At 41.2% G+C, this 19,840-nt stretch overlaps 2 protein-coding genes across 2 annotated transcripts in view; one reads left to right on the top strand and one right to left on the bottom strand.

Annotated features, from left to right (window-relative positions):
- The first annotated feature begins 2,974 nt into the window (after positions 1 to 2,974).
- The window catches only part of VPS53 (VPS53 subunit of GARP complex), a 133,256-nt gene continuing 116,390 nt past the window's right edge, over positions 2,975 to 19,840 (top strand). Inside the window, exons 1-4 of the mRNA XM_045837337.1 lie at positions 2,975 to 3,218; positions 5,478 to 5,558; positions 12,084 to 12,133; positions 15,326 to 15,392. Coding sequence (XP_045693293.1) covers positions 3,132 to 3,218; positions 5,478 to 5,558; positions 12,084 to 12,133; positions 15,326 to 15,392 — 285 coding nt within the window. The 5' untranslated portion in view covers positions 2,975 to 3,131. The remainder of the gene's footprint in view (positions 3,219 to 5,477; positions 5,559 to 12,083; positions 12,134 to 15,325; positions 15,393 to 19,840) is intronic.
- Positions 12,740 to 13,655, bottom strand: LOC123817591 (small ubiquitin-related modifier 2-like). Its single transcript, XM_045837346.1, has one exon. It carries the CDS (start codon positions 13,632 to 13,634, stop codon positions 13,347 to 13,349), a length of 288 nt encoding a protein of 95 aa, XP_045693302.1. The 5' UTR covers positions 13,635 to 13,655; the 3' UTR covers positions 12,740 to 13,346.

The following is a 19,840-nucleotide window of genomic DNA, read 5'->3' as shown; positions in this document are numbered from 1 at the left end:
AGGCATATGCCCTGAGGAGGAATCCAATTGTGACCTATCGGTTTGCAGGCTCAATCCACCTGAGTCATACCAGCCAGGGCATTACTGTGGGTTTTTAAAACATAGTATCTACCTATATCTCTCCTCTTTTATACTCCCACACTTTTTGTACTGTGTAACTTACTTTCATTATTAGTATCTTATCTACAAAGGGGAGAAAGGGAAAACATGATGGAGTTGAGAGCTTTTGAGTAGGGAAAGGTTTTGGGTCAGAGGGGGAATGCAGTTAAGACGTGACAGTGGATGTGTAAAAGGACAATCAGTGGAAACTGGGAGCAAGAATTTCTACTGGAGATGGCCACCCCGGTGACGTGACCCTCCACGGCAATGCAGGCTGCCCAGAAACAGAAAACAAAAGTGGGGGGCCTAGGGCTGACGATGGGCACGGTGAACCTGGTCACATCACTCCTCTGCCTACAATCCTTCAAAGGCCTTCCATGACCTCCACAAGCCTCCACTATCTGGCACTGCCTGTTTCTCCAGCCTCTTCTTGTAGCACTTCTCCCTTGGCTTTCAAAGTCCCGTCACCCTGGCCAACTTCTTCCATCCTCACGGCTTTTGCATATTCCATTCCTTTCACGTGTCACCCTCTACTGCCCATCTCCACCCTTTCCTTCTGCTTAAAAATCACTTCCTCAGAGAAGCCTTTCCTGACCAGTCAGAACACTCTATCACTATAGTTTCTCGAGATATGCTTTACTTGTCTTTCATGAGACCTATCACCATTATGTGTTTACTTGTATGAATACCCTTTTCATACATGGATATAGCTCCTTGGAGGCAGGCCCTTGGTCTGTTCTGCTGATTGATCATTTCCCAGCACCTAGCCCAGTTCCTAGCCCCAGCAGGAACATTTGTTCACTCATTCAATAAATGGGCAAGGTTTTCACTTCATTTTTAACTACATCTCCATTTTTTCATCTGTTCATGGGGATAGTGATAATAACTACCAACCACAGAAGTGCCATGCAGATTAAAAGAGACAATGCATGCTGAGCATTGTGCCTGGCATATAGTAAGGGCTATGAAATGTTAGTTGTTATGATCATTAAATGTAAACTCTGAACAACCAGAACTCTCATGCATTGCTGGTAGCAATGCAAAAAATGATACAGCTACTTGGGGAAATGTTTACCAGTTTCTTATAACGTTACACACAGACTCATCACATGACCCAGCAATCCTACTTCTAGGTATTTACCCAAGTGAAATTAAAACTTATATACACAAAAACCTGCACATGAGTGTTTATAGCAGCTTTATTCATCTTTGTTCAAAACTGGAAACAACCCTAATATCCTTCAGCCAGGGGATGAATGAGCAAATTGTGGTATATCCATATAGTGGAGCACCACTCAGCAAAAAGAAATGAACGACTGATACATGCAATAGCATGGATGAAACACAAATGCATTATGCTAAGTGAAAGAAGCCAGACTCAAAAGGTGACATATGTATATTTCCATTTACATAACACTCTGGAAAAGTCAAACTGTTGGGACAGAAATCAGGCCAGTGGTTGCCGTGAGGCATGAGGGAATTAAGGGGGGGATGATGGAACTGTCCTAGGACTTGCTAGTGATGGTGGCTACATGGCCATACACAGGTATCAAAAATCACATCATTATAAACTAAATGGGTGAACTGTACTGTATGTAACTATTTCTTAATGTAAAAAATGAAGAACACTCTAAGACAGGTAGATATTGTTACCTTTTCCTTTTTAAAAAAAAAAGGAATCCTGATTATAAAAGTACTACAGGCTCATTGTAGACATTTTGGGGAAATGTACAAAGAACAGATGTTCCATCACCTGCAGGAGAGTACTAGTTCTTTGCTATCATTTTTATAGGCACAGAATACACAGACACATAAACTGGGACAATGCTGTACATTTTGCTTTCTGAAATATTTTATGCACATTTTTCAACATCACTAAAGAATTTTCTAAAAGCTATGATTTTATGAATCAATAATCTATTTTATTTTAAGCCTTCCTTTTTGTTAGAAATTATGTTGCTATCTTTTCTTTACTATAACTTTGATAAAATTTAAAAAAAATTTTAAAAAAAGGGCTCAGAGGAGCCAGGGACTCTTCCATCACGGAGTTGCACATTTAACTGGCAAAACAGCTCTACCTTGGGCTGCAATTTCCTCGTTGTTTTATGTCTGGAGAAAAAGTGGTTCCACAGGGTGATCTAGTGTCTTCTTCTTTGTGGTGCATAAGAAATAAACACCCTAATATTACCTGTATTACGAGCTTAAATTTGCATAGTGCTTTTTATATCTAACTCTCATCATATCCTTGCAGGGGAAGCAGGTGGAGCAATTTGTTCAAGATTACTTACACTGCTTATCAGTTGTGGAATGGGACTTAAACTCCAGGTATTCAGAGTCTCAGAAAGTAAACATTTCCCCAGCGCCTGGCCGGATCTCCCCCCCCCCCCCCGTACCCCAAGGAGGAAGCTGTGGACACCCCTAGAAATCTCTGCCTAGAGGCTTGACACAAGGAGAACTGAACTCCGAAAGTGGACGCTGTTTCATCCTACATGTTGTCTTTGGCAACATCGCCACTTACCAGCTGGGATCATTTCTCCCCCGATGGCAGGGGGACACCTACTGCCACTGACCAAGGGGGCCCTGGGAGCTGAAGGATCGCCGGCTTCGCGGCCCGGCCCGTGAGGGTTGCTGTCGGTCGGTTGCAACGGTGCTGGGGCTCCCTCTCACTGGGGAGTCCTGCAGGGACGGCCAGGCCCTCCCCAATGTCATGGCCCTTCGGCGAGGTGATGAAGGCCCCCACCATCTTAAGGAGAGCTGAGGGGTCAGGTAGAGGACGCCGACTACAGGGCTGTCCCGGAAGACTCCAGGGACAGGACAGAATTGCCTCCTCCGGGCTAGCAGAGGTCAATCCTCCGCTATCCCAGAGTGCCCCGGATCCCGGAAGTGCCCGGCTTCCGGAAGCTCCCGGCTAGCTGACAGAGCTAAGGCTTGCTTGAGCGCTGCAGCCGGGGAGTTGCTGTTCTGAGGCTTGGGTGACTTCAGAAGGCCCGACCCCGGTTGGGGTGTGCATCCGGAGGGAGCTGTGCAGCGGGATGATGGAGGAGGAGGAGCTGGAGTTCGTGGAGGAGCTGGAAGCCGTGCTGCAGCTCACACCAGATGTGCAGCTCGCCATAGAACAGGTGAGTGTTCCGCCCCCTCAGGGGAGGAGAGTGCGGAGGACCGGGCAGCTCTGGGGGTGGGACCTGGGGTGGCGTGGGACCGAAGTGGTTTTTGGACAGGGGAGTGGGAGACAGGCACCGAAGGGAAAGGAAATGTTTGGGGGGGGGGGCGGGGAGGTGGTGGTGGGAAGGGGTTTCTGAATCTAGGGAAGGGTGAGAGCCTTTACTAGGCCTTGATTGTCTTTGGAGAATGGGCATCCTGGTGCGTTTGGGCATAGAAGCTGTGCTGCCCGAAAGGATGAACCTGGAAGGTGGGACCTCATGGGTTGCAACCTCAGATTTGAGGGGACAGGTTTAGAGCTGTTCATTTATTTATCAGGCTGGTGTGCCGCTGCTCGCGAATCTCAGTCTAGCTCCTTGTGCATGACTCTGAATTGAGGGGAGGGTGTAACTTTAATTTCCGAAGCGGATCGCAGAGCGGAGGAGAAAAGGTTGGACAAGGACCCCTTTACCACACTTAGATGGTTGAGAATTTCTGCTGTTGATTAGTTTAGTTTAGGTTGAAGAATATTCCAAGAGGCTGCCTTTCCCTGCAGGGACTCCTTAGTTGACTAAATTCTCTTTTCCAGTTCATTGAATGTTTTGAAAGAGTAATGATATTAGAAATAGTAACTTAGACCAGTGATTTTCCATAGTGTGCGGCAAGAATTTTTAAAACATGCAATACCTGACTATTTGGTCAAGGACATTGATCTCTTTTTCCTTAAATTTTCGAATTAAAAAATGACATCAGCCAACACAATAACTGTGTAGTGTGAATGCGTCAAAATTATACCTATTTTTTGTCAGATTGGCAAAATATATATATTTTGGTGTGCCACAGAATTTTAGTAATTGGTTTATGTGTGCCATGAGATGAAAAAGTTGAAGATCGTTGATTTAGACCCTCGTAGAGGGTATTGCTCCTGATAAAGGGAGAAGATCTCTCTCAAAAGAATTGGCAGGAATATGATTTAAGAAAAGGGGGTTATGCCACATTCAAAGTAAAACATTACTATTACTTAATGTTACTTATGTAATATATTTACTAATAGTTAATATTTATTGAACATTAACACTTACTGTGGGTCTGCCACTGTACTAAGCCATTTATTTGCATTGTCCCACTTATAGATTTTTGGATGTGTGTTTTTCTAGGAGTGGTTGGATTGCCCATTCAGAGCTCACTTGGTACATCCCGGGGACGGCAGCCCACTGGGCAAAGGTTATTGTTCTCAGGCAGCACTGCTCCCCACTCACCTCCATGTGCCAGGAAAAGACATTTGTTCTTTGGACCTTGTGGGCTCTAGTGGAAGAAACAAATCATACAGTCAGTTATTGTTTGACAAGGATTTTAGAAGAGCATATTTTTACAATTAAGACTGAGCTGTAGCACAGGTTTATCTAATAAGCAGACATCAGAAAAGAATTTGCTAGCCAAAATCACAATATTGAGCTGGTGAAATCCACTACCCAAGGTCTCTCTTGACTACCTTTATAATCCACCTTGTTCAAGTTGCAGTTGAAGGGGGTTAGCTATGTTTCTCAGGAGGCAGCATTCCTTTATTTGTTAGAGATAGCTCCTGACCACCGGCTCTTCATCCCCTGACATTATTGGAAACATAGACATTGCTTCAGTGCGTAGTGAATTCTATTGCTGAGCCCTCTTTGAGACATAGTGCATAGGTCTGTTAGCAAGACTTTTTTATTTTTAAGATTTTATTTATATTTACAGAAAAGGGAAGGAAAAGGGAGGGAAAGAGGAAGAAAAACATCAATGTGTGGTTGTCTCTCATGTGGCCCCCACTGGGGACCTAGCCCACAACCCAGGCATGTGCCCTGACTGGGAACAGAACCAGTAACCCCTTGGTTCACAGCCCACGCTCAGTCCACTGACCTACACCAGCCAGGGCTTATAATTAAGACTTTCTCAATACAACCATGTCACCAGCTGGTTTAATCTGATTTGCCAGTGCACATTTATTTTTCCTTGTCATTGGGATTTTGTTGACTACTGTGGAACTTTCCACTGTTGCACATTTTGTTGGTTGCACCAAGATCCAAGATGTTAAAATTACAGATGTTGGTGAAAATTAAAGATTTACTTTAATAGATATTTTACTGAGCATCTGTTGTATGTCAAATCTTATAAATAGAATTTACCTTCCAGTAGGGAGGAAAGAAATAACACGTGAAACAAGACAGGAATATGACAGTGATTTCTAATCTATCTTTATATAGGTGTTTCCGAGCCAGGACCCTCTAGATCGAGCAGATTTCAATGCTGTGGAGTATATCAACACCCTGTTCCCCACGGAGCAAGTGAGTAATTTCAGTGGCTTCTGGCTCTTCGTGCGGTTATGATCGGTGTGTTATACTATAGAATCCAAGGGGCCTCGATGAACAAGGAGTGATTCAAACTGAACTTCATTGTAACCATTTGCGGGTCAGAGGAGCTAATACCAAATACTGTTACTGTGTTAGAGTGAAATTCTTTGTAGAGTGAACATATTAGAAATTGTGCCCTTAAATATTTTCCATACCCCTGATTTTTACTGGGCTGAGTCTTAAGCCTGTGCCCTCAAAATATTACACACATATCCTAGCACCAATCTTAAATATATTAGGTTTTAGTACTGTTTGCTATATAAATAAAGAGTGAAAACAGAGGTCTTAATATTTTCTTCTCACACCATAATGGGTATTATTGCAGACCCCTTAGAGAGGCACACACCTTCTCCTGGAGGCTGTTACTCCAGGCAGTGGCTGTTTACTGAAGGACTCTCGTCAGGGTGAGGACTGCATCACGTTCACATTTTAAAAGTTCTATCTGGCGACAATGTGGAGGGTGAACTGCGGAGAGGTAGAACTGGCGGCAGGAAGGCCAGTTCGCAGACCAGTTACAAGATCCTCAAGAGGGACACTGAGAGCTTGAATAGAGACTGGGATGGACAGAACAAGACCCGAGAGCTGTTTAGGAGGCAGAAGACACAGAATTCTGAGGTAGTAGAACCTAAAATTCTCTAATTTACTCAACATAAATTACCTCCTCTGCCTACCCCTGTAAGAAACCTGCAGCTAGAGGGGTGAACAAGGCAAATGCGCTCCTTCCCAATACAGAGTTTCCAGTCTCCCTTAATAGATAATGATTACACCTTTATCAGTTATAAGTAAATTACTATGACTTTCAATGACTTGTTTGTGTAACTATTAATTATTTGGTACTTGCTCTCAGAGGAGTTCGAACTTCTAGTACAACTATAACCATAGTTTATATTTATTGGATGCTTACTATGCACCAGACACTGTTATAAACACTTAACAACAATAAATTCTCCACTTTGTCTACATGCGTGTTTTATGATGAGAATAATGAGGCACAGAGACAGAGAATGCTCCGCTGAAATGTGATAGCGTTGCCATGAAGGAAACATGCTGAATCCTGTGAAAGCCGAGCACACAGGACCTTACTTGGTCTGAGGGATCCCAAGAGGCTTCCATCAGAAAATGACATTGAAGCTGTGCATTATAGGCCAAAGGAAGGACTTTGAACTTTGCTTTCTGGTCTGGCAGGCGGAGTGGTTGTTGGCACCTTTACCCCATATTGGGAGTAAGGAGGAGAAACAGGTTTCAGTGGTAAGTAGGCTATGAGTAGGGTGTATAGGTGAGCTCAGTTGGAACATATTTGAGCCATCCAGGTAGAAAGAAGTAGTCGGATAGTATGTGAATCTGAAGCTCATAATCCCCATGGTTGTGACTGTCTTGGTGTAGATTCTTTTCAGCTTTTTCTAATGGACATGTTCATTTTTTAAAATAAAGTGGGAAAGCTTGGCATCCTGCTGTGTGATTGTGTTTTATGAGATTTCACAGATAGCCTTTAGAGCTCATCCTTTTCTAAGAAAAAGGAATTCTGGGAATTAGCTGGACATAGAAATTTGGGAACAACTGATATAAAGATAGTTTTAACCATGAAAATATTTCATTTACTCCACCCTATCAAGATTGCTGACCCACCAAAACAAAAGTATGTGTTAGATTTGAAAGCTATGTGGGAAACCACCAGGCTCTCACATCTTACTGATAGGTTTCTGTGTGCATTTGCCTTTAAACTACTGAGGGCAGCACGAGACATTGGCTGTTCTGCAGGTGTAGTTCTATGCCCTGTTTTACTATTGCCCCCATGTGTGTGATAATATGTAGTGGAGTTTCTTAGGTGACGCCGAGAGTTTACGACCCAGGGTTACCTTTATTTCCCCAACCCCAGGTTTACACTTAGCAGTTCACCTTCCAACCCAGATTCCCATGGGTCTTAAGGACAGGTAATAGAAAGTAGCGGCATGGTTTATAATTTCTTTCAGTTATTGCTCTATCTTGGCAAACCCATCTATGTGCCTCATGGACCTGCATCAAATACTTGTGAATTATTAGTTCAGAGTATTTAAAGTAGATGCCAGTATATCAAGCATAAATTTAGTGGCCCTCCAAGGAGGAGGATATGTATGTGTTTTTATTGAGTGGCAATTACTGTGCGCACGCGTGTGTGTGTGTGTGGGGGGGGGGGCAAGGGGACTGCCTGGAGGCAGGACTGTGGCCTGGAACGGATCCCTGATGTTTCTGACTGGCCGGGTCCATGTGTGTGGAACTCCGGTTTCTGAATGTAACAGGGCTCCCTGGGTGGTTCTGAAGAGTAGCCGGGTTTATTGTCTCCTAGTGGAAAACTGGAGATAACCGTTGTCATGTTTTTATTAGGGGTTTGATTAAGGAAACTAGATGAAATTTTAAAAATAAACACTAATATAAAGAACTTCAAAAAAAGAGTCATAGAGAATTTTTATACAGAAATTTCAGTGATCCCCCAAATGCTCTGTATCCACATTTTTAAGAGAAAAAAATAAGATGCTAAATTACTTATCATATCAGCTTAATTTTTTAAAAAGCCATATAATATTTGCATAGAAGGTAATATACCCAAATGCTAATGGTGATTATATTCTGCTGGGGATGACAGTGATTTTATGTATTTCCTGTAATCAACAAGAATTGCCATTAGAATCAGAAAATACTTGTCAGTAGTTAAGACATTTTTAAGTGATGGAATTCACACTGAACAACCACATTACAACAGAACTAGATGAGTGATTCTCAAAGAGGAGCTGTATGGCCTCCGCCCAGGGTGGCCAGTCTGGATTCTTGTGGGGCGTTTTCCCAGTGAGCGTCACTGCCGTGGTGAGGCACTGAGCTAATAGCAGGGAGTGTGTTGTAGTGCTCAGGTGTATTGGGGTGCAGAAAAACTAGGTCAACAACCATTGTATTAGAGCTAGCATGATAGAGTGAAAAAGAGCAGAGACCCAGGAGTCAGACAGACCTCACCCAAATACAGCATCCATGATCTTGGGTAAAGCATCTGTCCTTTTACAGGGAAAGAGCATGCCTCGTATGTTGTAGAGGATTAAGGGAAATCATTTTTGTAAAATGTCTAGAAGAGTATTGCATAACAGATCCACATTCAATGTTAGCACCTGTTCCCTTTTGCTTCCTCAGTAGAAAATCTGGAAGATAACTCTGGCTGGGTATCTCAGTTCTTAGAGCTTTGTCCTGATATGCTAAGGTTGTGGGTTTGATCCCTGGTCAGGGCATATACAAGAAGCAACCAATGAATGGATAAATAAGTGGAATAACAAGTTGATGTTTCTCTTTCTTTTTCTCCCTACCCCCCACCAAAAAAATCAATAGGTAAATTTAAAAAATCTGGAAGATAAAGAGCAAGTGGTCACCCATGGGTCCACCAAACATCTAGCCAAACGCTGTAATTTTAGAGTATTTTTTCTGGTCTTTTAAAATCTTTATTCATGGGGTACTTGATATTTTTAAGTGTTCTCCCTTAGTTAGCATGTTATCATAAGTGACATTTATTATTTCAGAGCCTCCCTACCCAGTGTCTTTGGTAGTGGCATAAAGGCCATTGAATATATGTGGCCTAATGTATTTAACTTTTCTGTTGATGGCCATTTAGATCATTCCCAGGTGTTTGGTTTTTTAAATGCAGTTGAACACCTGAAGCCATAATATACTTTGAATTATTCTTTTGAGAAAAATTGTTATGGTGCAAGCAACACCTTCGTGTCTAAGGAACATTAAATTTAAGGAATGGTTACTGTACCACCAAAAATCAATATTTACCAATGTGGAATGACCTTCAAGTTACATTCTTGAGTGGCAAAAGCATGGTGCAAGACAATGTGCATTTATATAAAGAAGGGGATGTAAGTTGTGGATGTACCTGAAATATACAGACATCTCTGAGGGTGTGCAAAAGAAACTGGCCCAGAGCCCTTGCCTCTGGGGAGGAGAACTGAGAGGTGGACACGCAGGACTGGGGAGAGGAAGCCTTGCTTTTCACTATCTGCCCTTTCCTATTTGAATTTTTGGTCATGTATGTGTTTTACTGGTTTAAAATAGATTACAGACCTGGTCAGCAAGCTCAGTTGGTTAGAACATTGTCCCCATATGCCAAGGTTGTGGGTTTAATCCCTGGTCAGGGCACATACAAGAATCAACCAATGAGTGCATAAGTAGGTGGAAAACGAAGTGATGTTTCTCTTTCTCTCTTCCCTCTTCCCTCCCTCTCTCTTCCTCCCTCCCTTTCTCTTTTTCTTAAAGTCAATAAATAAAATAGATTACAATGTTTACTTTTTGATATAATTTCCCATTTTTAGAAAAGATGCAAGAATAGTACAAAGAATTCATGGCTGCCCTTCATCCTAATTCCCAAATATTAACATTTTAAAATAGTTTTTCTTTAAATACCAAAATTAATTTTTTAAAAATGAATAGGTTCCAATAGAGATATGCCTGTTTTGCATATGAGGAAATAAAAACTCAGAGAGGTTAGATGGCTTGCCCTGTAGATACACAGCAAGTTTGTTAGTGGCAGAGGTTTGCCAAACCCAGGTCCTGTGACAACTCAGGTCCTGTTACCACAGAGGTGTTTTGAAATGACAGACGTGGCAGAGGATTCCTCAGTTGAAATAACTTCTATTTTCTGAGGTTTAGCTTTACCTCCATCTGTTCTTGGATTTCTGACAATTCTGAGTAATCACTGGCTTTGTCAGGACAGTAGACGAGATGTGAGTGGCCCCATCTGACGTCTTAGACACTTGTGACCTGATTTCCTTAGCAGGCCTGCTCCTGGCAGGCTCCTGGGCCTCTCCTGCCTGTGCAGGTTGCTGGTAGTATTTTATAAGCACAGCTCTTACATCACCCTCAATTCTTTTTCAGATAATATATCTGTTGGCAAAAGAAAGAGGACTTATAAAATGACATTTTTAAAACTTGAGTGAAAATGGTGTTGTAAAATTGTACCATCTGTATTCCATTAGGGGGCACCATTTCCTCATATTTTTTGCATGCTGAAGTTGGAAATAGTCCATTTGTTTTTATAGTCATTGTCTTTTTTTTAAAGATTTTATTCATTTATTTTTAGAGAGGGAAGGAGAGAGAGAGAGAGAGAGAGAGAGAGAGAGAGAGAGAGAGAGAGAGAGAGAGAGAAACATCAATGTGCGGTTGCTGGGGGCTGTGGCCTGCAACCCAGGCATGTACCCTGGCTGGGAATCGAACCTGCGACACTTTGGTTCACAGCCCGAGCTCAATCCACTGAGCTACGCCAGCCAGGATATAGTCATTGTCTTAAAAACAGAAAAAACTTTATTATATTTATGATAGCAATGTATGGTCAATATAGAGCAGTTAGAAAATATTCAGACAAAAAGAAAAAAAATTTTAAATTCTTCCTTTAAAAAAAAATTTAATTATTTATTTTTAAAGAGAGGGGAAGAGAGAAAGAGAAGGAGAGAAACATCAGTGTGTGATTGCCTCGTGTGCTCTCCACTGCGGACCTGGGCTACAACCCAGGCATGTGTGCTGACTGGGAATTGAACTGGCGTCCCTTTGGTTTGCAGGCCGGCACTCAGTCCACTGAGCCACACCAACCAGGGCAAAATTCTTCCTTTTCATAGATTACAACTACTGCTACTGATTTCATAGATTCCAGCTACTAGTGTAGATTACAGGTATTTATCCTTGCAGACTTTTTTTGTAGTGGACCTGTACACAAAAGATTACTTATTTATTTATTTATTTATTTATGTAAGTATAATGTTGAAGAGTGTACAGATCATAAATGTACAGCTTGATGAATTTTCACAAAATGAATTCAACCACATAACCACCACCCAGATCAGGAAATAAAACATCTCTTTATCTCCCCGAAAGATAACCACCATCTTGGCTCCCAACATGAGAGAATAGTTTCACTCATTTTTTAACTCTATGAATGACACTCTACAGTATATGCTCTTGTTGTCTGGCTTTTTTTGTGTTGTGTACAATATTATGTTAGTAAGGTTTATCTGTGCTGTTGTATGTAAATTCATTCATTCCCATTGCTATATTTGTTGTATGATTTTTTTCATGATTATATATACTAGGGGTCAGGCAAACTTTCTATAAGGGGCTAGACAGTAAATATTTTAGGATTTGTGGACCAGTCCATCTCTGTTGCAATTACTCAACTTACCTTAAAGCCAATATAGAGAACAGATAAATGAATGGGCATGGCTGTGTTCCAATAAAACTTTATTTACAAAAAATAGATACCAGGTTGGATTTTTGCAGTAGCTGCCAACTATTACTATACTTTAAAAAAAAAGAAGAAGTAAATATTGGATCATATTTTATGATTAAATTTTCTGAGATGTCATAAATAGCCATTGAAGCTCATCATTTCCCTGTAAAAGAGGAATTCCAGGAAGTGAAATAATAGCTGGCACTTTTCCTTCTTTATTGTAGTCTCTGGCAAACATAGACGAAGTCGTGAACAAGATTAGACTGAAAATAAGGTAAGTGACACTATGTGATTATTAATAATGACAAGCATGTTGTTAATTTAGTTAATCACATTCTAGATCACACTTGCCTGTGAGAACACTGAAATGTCAGGTTTGCTGTAGGTGGTAATTTAAAAAAAGAAATAATTCTTGCCCTGACCGGTGTGTCTCAGTTGGTTGTACATCATCCCACAAAGCGAAAGGTCACCAGTTCAATTCACGGTCAGGGTACATGCCTGGGTTTTGGATTCCATTCCTGGATGGGGCATGTATAAGAGGCAACTGATCTCAGTTTTTCTCTCTCCCATCGATATTTTTCTCCCTGTCTTTCTCCTTCCCTTCCCTCTCTCTAAAAATATAATAAATAGAATTTTTAAGAGAAAAAATAAATAAGTAAATAATCTCTTTTTAAAAGATTTTGTTTTATTTTTAGAGAGAAAGGAAAGGAGAAAGAGAGGGCAAGAAACATCAATGTGTGGTTGCCTCTTGCATGCTCCCTACTGGGGACCTGGTCTGTAATCCAGGCGTGTGCCCTGACTGGGAATCAAACCAGTGACCCTTTGCTTCATAGGCCCACACTCAGTCCACTGAGCTACACCAGCCAGGAATAAATAATTCTTTTTTTTTTTTTTCATTTTAAACAAGAAGTTTATTTAAACAACAAGACGCTTGACTTGAAGGGAAAACTACCTAGGATTCATTTTTTTTAGAGTAATTTATCCCTACTTAAAGACAGATTGCCCTACATGTAACAGCTACGTACAAAAAAGTTATAAAATTGTCCTTGGTTTTACAATGATAAATGAAAAACATGAAAATTCTCCAGTCAAACAAGGTATGTAAGAATTTTTATGTTGTTCTTTTTTTGTTAAAGAGCGAGAGCAAAATAACTTACTGGAATATAAAGATAAGAGCTGGATGAGCATGCCACTAACGGAGAAAGGGGGTATCTTCACAGAACCAGTATTTTTCCCCATCCCATCTCCATGTGATGTCAATCAAAACATACCGTTGGCCATTTAGTTTAAAAAAAATGCAAATGGTTGTGCACATACATCAGTTACTTTATGTACAATAAAGGAATGGGGAAAGGGAAATGAAAGAATAGAGAAAACTATACTGTAGTAGTCAGGATGTGGTGGAACCAAATTGCAGTTTTCTAATTGAGAATGTCTTCTTGGTCTGGAGGAACAGAGTTCTGAAGGAAAGTAGCAGGTTCCCTTTTTCAGTAGACACCTCCCGTCTGCTGCTGGAACACATCAATTGTATCTTCATCCTCCATTTCCAACTGTGCAGGTGTGTCTGTTTCATTGATTGGCTGCCCGTCAAATCGGAATCTGATCTGCCTCATTGACAAACCCTGTTGTTCACAATAGGCTTTCATTAGTTTACTAAGTGGTGTATGCCTCTTAATCTTAAACTGCACCACAGAACCATCCTGCCCCGCCACCTTCAAATTAATATGATCGTTGTTCTCAGTCTTGACTCCTTCCTTGAGCTTTTCGTCGGCCATGGCGTGCGCCGGAGTCTCCTCAGCTGCCACTTCACAAAAGAGGTACCAGGTCCGCACCGAAGGAGCACCAGGAATAAATAATTCTTTTAAATCTGGGTATTTATACAAGCTTTGTGGCAGAGCTCAATTCTTTGATCAGTCTTCAATTATTTATAAAAAGGGAAGGAAGCTGTAACAGGCTGTTCAAAACAGTTGATTATGAAAGGAAGCAAAAGCATTTCTACTATAGCTTTAATGGCTTTATTTCCCTAGATTTACATTTTTAAAAATTCCAATGGCTTAGATGTGAATGAGGGCTTATATGTGTGTCCCTTGGCCACATACCAGCTACCAGTGAGGAGAGATCTGCTGATTGGCATGGGCGGTGGTGGCCCAGGATTAAATGTCTTGATTAACTAACCTAGGATGTGATCATCTGGGATGGTCATCAAGTGTCTTCGCTCCCCAATAGCCTTGTTTTGGTTTGTCCGCATATGAATCTCCAGTTTTTTTTAAATGCATATATTTTTTTAAAGATTTAATTTATTTTTAGAGAGGGAAGGGAAGGAGAAAGAGAGAGAGAGAGAAACATCAATGTGCGGTTGCTTGGGGCCATGGCCTGCAACCCAGGCATGTGCCCTGCTGGGAATCGAACCTGCGACACTTTGGTTCACAGCCCGTGCTCAATCCACTGAGTTACGCCAGCCAGGGCTGAATCTCCAGTTTTGACACATGGTAGATACTCAGTGTTTGTTTATTCATTTTAATTATTACCATAATGGTTTATGGCATTAAAAATAGATTTCTTTTAATCTTTTGATGAGGAGAAGGCTTTATTAATCCAGGAGATAATTTTTTTTCCCTTTCAGCCTTTGGATTTTTTTGGTAAAGACCTCTTCTATTAATGTTTTGTTCAATTGGATGCCTTAGGAAGTGCAAAGAAACCTGTTTATCATTGAAGTGGACATTTGCCATAACAATGCTAGTAGAGACCATGAAGTTGTCCAGGGTTTGCCCAGGGTTTGCCCAGATAATGCAAATTCTCTGATGACCCAGAAATCGCTTGTGAGCCCGTTATTTCCCACTTTCTGCCTCCATACCTTCAACAGACTCTTCACATGAAAATGGAGTTGACAAAAATAAATTTCCTTGAGTGAGGCACCATCGTTAAATGGCCCAGTTGAGCCTCAGGGGAGAGGAACTGGAGGCTGCAGATCTGTCTCCCACGCAGGTTGCACAACTGGCGCCCAGGAGGCAAAGCACTGATTTCATCCATTACCCTGTCTCCTTATCCCTTTTCAGGTTCCAGGGGAAGTTACTGAGGAAGGAATTTATGTGGGGTAATTTGAATTCTCTGGCTTCTTTCCATAAAGTTCCAGCAACTTTCTCATTTTTGGTTTACTCCAGGAAAAATACTAAGTTACATGGGTCCTTTTGGACAGTTCTCAATATTAAGTGAAAATAGCCCTTTTTAAAAAACCAAAGACGATGCATGCGTCCGTCTATGCTGGGCTTGGCTTCTTGCCCTCCCGGTGCTGCTCCACCTGGGTCCAGGGAGGCTGTATTCCTTATACTGGTCAAGCTTGTTTGGTGTTCTGGACAAATAGGTACAACCTACGGAAGTTGCTGGATTAGTTACTAACTTTTTTCTTTTGGTCAATCTAATATAGAGATTATTTTAATGATTTTGTGTCCTTCAACCTTTTTGCTAGGAGACTGGATGACAATATTCGAACTGTCGTGAGAGGCCAAACAAATGTGGGGCAAGATGGCAGGCAAGTAAGTAACTTATTTTCCCCTATTATACTCCCCTAATTTCTTTAACACCCAATGATCAAGTGACCAAAGTGTTGAACTGCCTCCTTACGGAGCACTTTTTTTTATCCTCATCTGAGGACATGCTTACTGATTTTATAGAGAGGGAAAAGGAGGGAGAGAAACATCAATTGGCTGCCTCTCATATGTGCCCCTACCTGGGACCAAACCCGCAACTTAGCCATGTGCCCTGACTGGGAATTGAACCCACAACCTTTTGGTGTACAGGATGGTGCCCAACCCACTGAGTCACACTGGCCAGGGCCAGAGCACTTTCTTATTGATCTGCCGCATACCCAGCAGGAAACGTACATGACTTGCCCCACTAGTAACAGAGGTAGGCTGCCCAGACCAGGCATGAACTCTCACTTAGTGTCCCTCGGGCCAGGGGCATACTAGCACAGCTCCCCCAGGCTGGGGCATGCAAGCCAAAATGAGAAAACCAAAATTTCCTTCTCTGTAGCCTGAGTGTCAGACGTCTATGTTGCCTTCTTACATTTGGAGTACTATGGCTAAATATAGTTGCTACTTTAATCTATCAGCTAAGTTGTTGGGATTTTGGTTATTACTTTTGTTGCTGCAAAAGATAGCAATGACCTATGTATCAAAAGACAGTCTCAACAGAAAAAGGCATCCTACAGAATGAGAGAAAATATATGCAAATCATATATCTAATAAGGGATTAATACCCAAAATATATTAAGAACTCCCAACAACAACAAAAAAGACAAATAGCCCAGGCTGGTGTGGCTCAGTGGATTGAGTGCTGCCTGTGAACCAGAGGGTCACCAGTTTGATTCCCAGTCAGGGCATGTGCCTGGATTGCAGGCCAGGTCCCGGCTGGGGGCATGGGAAGGGCAACTGATCAATATATCAGTCATACGCTGATGTTTCTCTCCTTCTATCTCCCTCCCTTCCCCTCTCTCTAAAAATAAATAAATAAAATCTTTTAAAAAATACTTAAAACAAGCAGCCCAATTTCCTATGGACAAAAGACTTGAGACATTTCTCCAAAGAAGATATAAGATTAGTCAGTAAGTACATAAAAATATACTCAACATCATTAACTATTAGGGAAATGCAAAGCAAAACTACAGTGAGATACAACTTCACACCCAGTGGGGTGACTACTATAAAAAAACAAACAAACAGAAAACAGGTGTAGGTGAAGGTGTGGAGAAATTGGAGCTCTTTTGCACTGTCGGTAGAATGTGAAATGGTACAGCTGTGTGTAAAACGGTAAAGAGGTTCCTCGAAAAAATTAGAAAATAGAATTACCATATGACCCAGCAATTCCACTGGGTATATACTGGGTATATCTGGGTATATACTGAAAAGAATTGAACTCAGGGTCTTAAAGAGACATTTGTATAGCCGTGTTTATAGTAGCATTATTCACAGTAGATAAAATGTAGAAGCGGAGTATCCATTGAGGAATGAGTGGATCAGCACAGTATGGTATATTTCCACAATGGGATGTTATGCAGCCTTAAAAAGTAAAGAAATTCTGACACGTGCTGTAATAGGGATGAACTTGAAGACATTATGCTAAATGAAATAATCCAGTCACAAAAAAATACTATATTGTTGTACTTGTATGAAGTACTTATGAAAATCATAAAGACAAAGTATAAGGACTGTTTCAGGAACTGGGGGAGAATGGAAAATTATTGTTTGATGGGTACAGGGTTCCAGTTTTACAAGATGAAAAGAATTGTGGGGATGGGTGGTAGTGAGAGTTGAACAATGATGGGAATGCATTTAATACAGTCAATTAAAAATGGTTAAGATGATACATTTTATGTGCATTTTAACAATAAACTTTAAAAATCAAGATGGAGATAACATTTATATATTGCAAACAAAAAAATACAGTAATGTGACATAGCTACAGTTCTTTATACCTAGTTTTGTTGGCAAACAGGTAACTGTAGACTCATTTTAGAGTTTAACATTTCCTTTGCATCTAGCTAAGGAGGGCTCCTGGAAGGGAATGAAGGGAAAAAGTATTTGGGGAGGAGGTTTTCTTTAATGACTCAGGGGCCAGATATTATCTATTAACTGTTTTCCTTTTCTTTTGGATTTTATTTTCCTGTTTAGGAGTCGTAGTTCAGAAATAGCTACCTAACAGACACGCTGAGCCAGTCTTTTCTAGTCTTCCTCTCATGCAACGTCTGGTTCTCCCTGTTCAGTGCCAGTTCGCTTAGGTCGGGTGTGCACCTTCATAATAGCTTCAGTTCTGTTGTTTGTCCTGTTCAATATTTTTTATTACAGCTGATGTCTTTTTAAAAAATTTTTTGTTGAATATATTTGGGTGACATTGGTTAATAAAATTATGTAGGTTTCAAGTGTATAATCCTATAATTCATCATCTGTAGATTGTATTGTGTGTTCACCACCCAAAGTCAAGTCTCCCTCCATCACCATGTATCCCCCCTTCACCTATTCACTCAACCCCCCGCATGCCTTTCCCTTCTGACAGCTGTCAGTCAGTACAGCTGATTTCTTAAGGTGTTAATTATGCTACACAGGTTTTTGGAAGGTGGGTGGGGGTATAATGCTATGTAGAAATTTCCTCATCTTATATTCTTAGCTCACAGGTGTTGAGTCTCTTCCCTTTATATTTTCAGTTTTTTCTTTATTTCTTTATTTCTTTATTTTTCCTACATTTTATGACTGACTTTCTTTTCTTCTTAGTAATCATCTTCCATTGGTCCATTTGTAAGTAGTCTACCTTCCTCTTTGTTGTCACAATCAGTATTTGTGTACAGACACACTAGATTCCCAAAACTGGTCCTGTGCCCCCGTCCTTGCCTAACCTTTAGTCCTTGTTGCTTTGTTTTATCCAGTGAGGCTTTGCTTCTCCAGCAGGTGGGGCCCATGTAAATGGGGATTTTAGAGGTAAGAAAGAGTAAGAGGGAGCCCTCATCCTCACTCTGTTCTTTAACTTTCCCACTGTATGTCTGGTCATGCCATCCACCTCTTCAGAACCCTCATTGGCCTCTGTCCACCAAATCAAACCCAAGCTCCTTTGCTTGGCATGCAAGGCCTCAATCTACCTTTCCAGTTCTGTCTGCTATGCTTCATCTGTACTGAAGACTTAGTGCTCTGCAGGCATGCCCTCTGCCTTCTGGGCCGGTGATCGTGTCCTTCCTTTTGCCTAAAATGCTTTTCTCTTTTTCTTCCAGTAGCTTCATTTCAACATCTTACCCCTCTAAGGCCCAGCTCAAATTACTTCTTTCATGAAATTTTCTGGTTAGCTTAGTTAGGTAAACCAAAGGACGCAGAATTTTAGAACCAGAAGGGATTTGGAACTCATCTGGTGCACTCCTCTCATTTTGCAGATGAGAAAATTGATCTGAGTATCACTTAGTTCATCAGCTGCATTCCCGTCTGCCTGCAAGCTCCCGCAGCCCATACTTTTCGTTTGGCTTTCCTGGTCTCCTTTGACTTATGAGTGAACACATCTTGTGCCCTTGACTCGTTTGTAAGCTCCGTGAGGCAGGAACTGCTTCTTCCTCATCTTCACGTTCTTCAGAACACGTAGTCCATGTGTAATAACAGTTTCTTTAGCTGTATAGAGTGTTTGGTCTGTGTGAGATTATTTGTTCATTGTAAGTAAACAAAAGCTCTTTATCATAAAAACATCATTTTGATCAGTGTGTATGCTCCTTTAAAGTTGTTTAAAACTTGACTTGTGTATAACTAGTCCCAACACATTACTATTTGAAATATTAATAACACTACTGTTTACTGTGATTTAGCCTGTATTTAGAATGGCTCACTAGAAACCTTAATACATGTAAGAGAGTCTCAGGTATCTAAAGTTGCAAGAATTTGAAAATAAAGTAAATGAGTCATCAGAACTTTCTGTTGGGTCATGCTGTGTAGATGCATGTCTTTTAGTTGGTTGTGTTTTAACCTGTGGTCACAAAGGAGCGGTGCTGGAGAGTCGGGCCCAGCATTAGACAGCCTGCAGGAATGTCGGCCTTCCCCACCTCACATATTAATAGGTTACAGGTTGCTGCAGAGCAGGGCAGGTCATATTTCAGAGAGCTCTAAGACCAATTTTCAAGAATGTTTAGATAGCATTTCAATCTGTGATGGAATTTTGTATTTGTCTCCTTAGAATCCAGACAAAAAGGAAGCCCAGAAGAAATAATTGCTTTTCCTGTCATCCCCTCCATCTGTCTTTTCCAACAGTTTGTAATGCAAGCTGAAGTGGAGACTTTTTTCCCCTCAGGGAGCCTTTGAGTCCTAGCCCTGTCACCTCCTAAAGATGGAAGCCTGGCTGTCCAGCACTGGCTGGCCGGTGGTTTGCTGAAGGGAGACTCTATTTGACTGGCACAGACTGGGGACAGTCATGGATGTTCCAAAATACTGAATTTTATAGGTCAAGAGGCCCCAGGTTT

This window comes from Phyllostomus hastatus, unplaced genomic scaffold, assembly GCF_019186645.2.
Source record: "Phyllostomus hastatus isolate PE091 unplaced genomic scaffold, TTU_PhHast_1.1 phas_contig_210, whole genome shotgun sequence".
NCBI classification, from domain to species: domain Eukaryota; kingdom Metazoa; phylum Chordata; class Mammalia; order Chiroptera; family Phyllostomidae; genus Phyllostomus; species Phyllostomus hastatus.
Note: the sequence above shows the minus strand (reverse complement) of the source record. Positions and strands in the feature narration are given on the sequence as shown.

Coding starts and splice junctions, on each gene's coding strand:
- LOC123817591 (XM_045837346.1), bottom strand. CDS start 13,634: ATGGCCGACGAAAAGCTCAAGGAAGGAGTCAAGACTGAGAACAACGAT.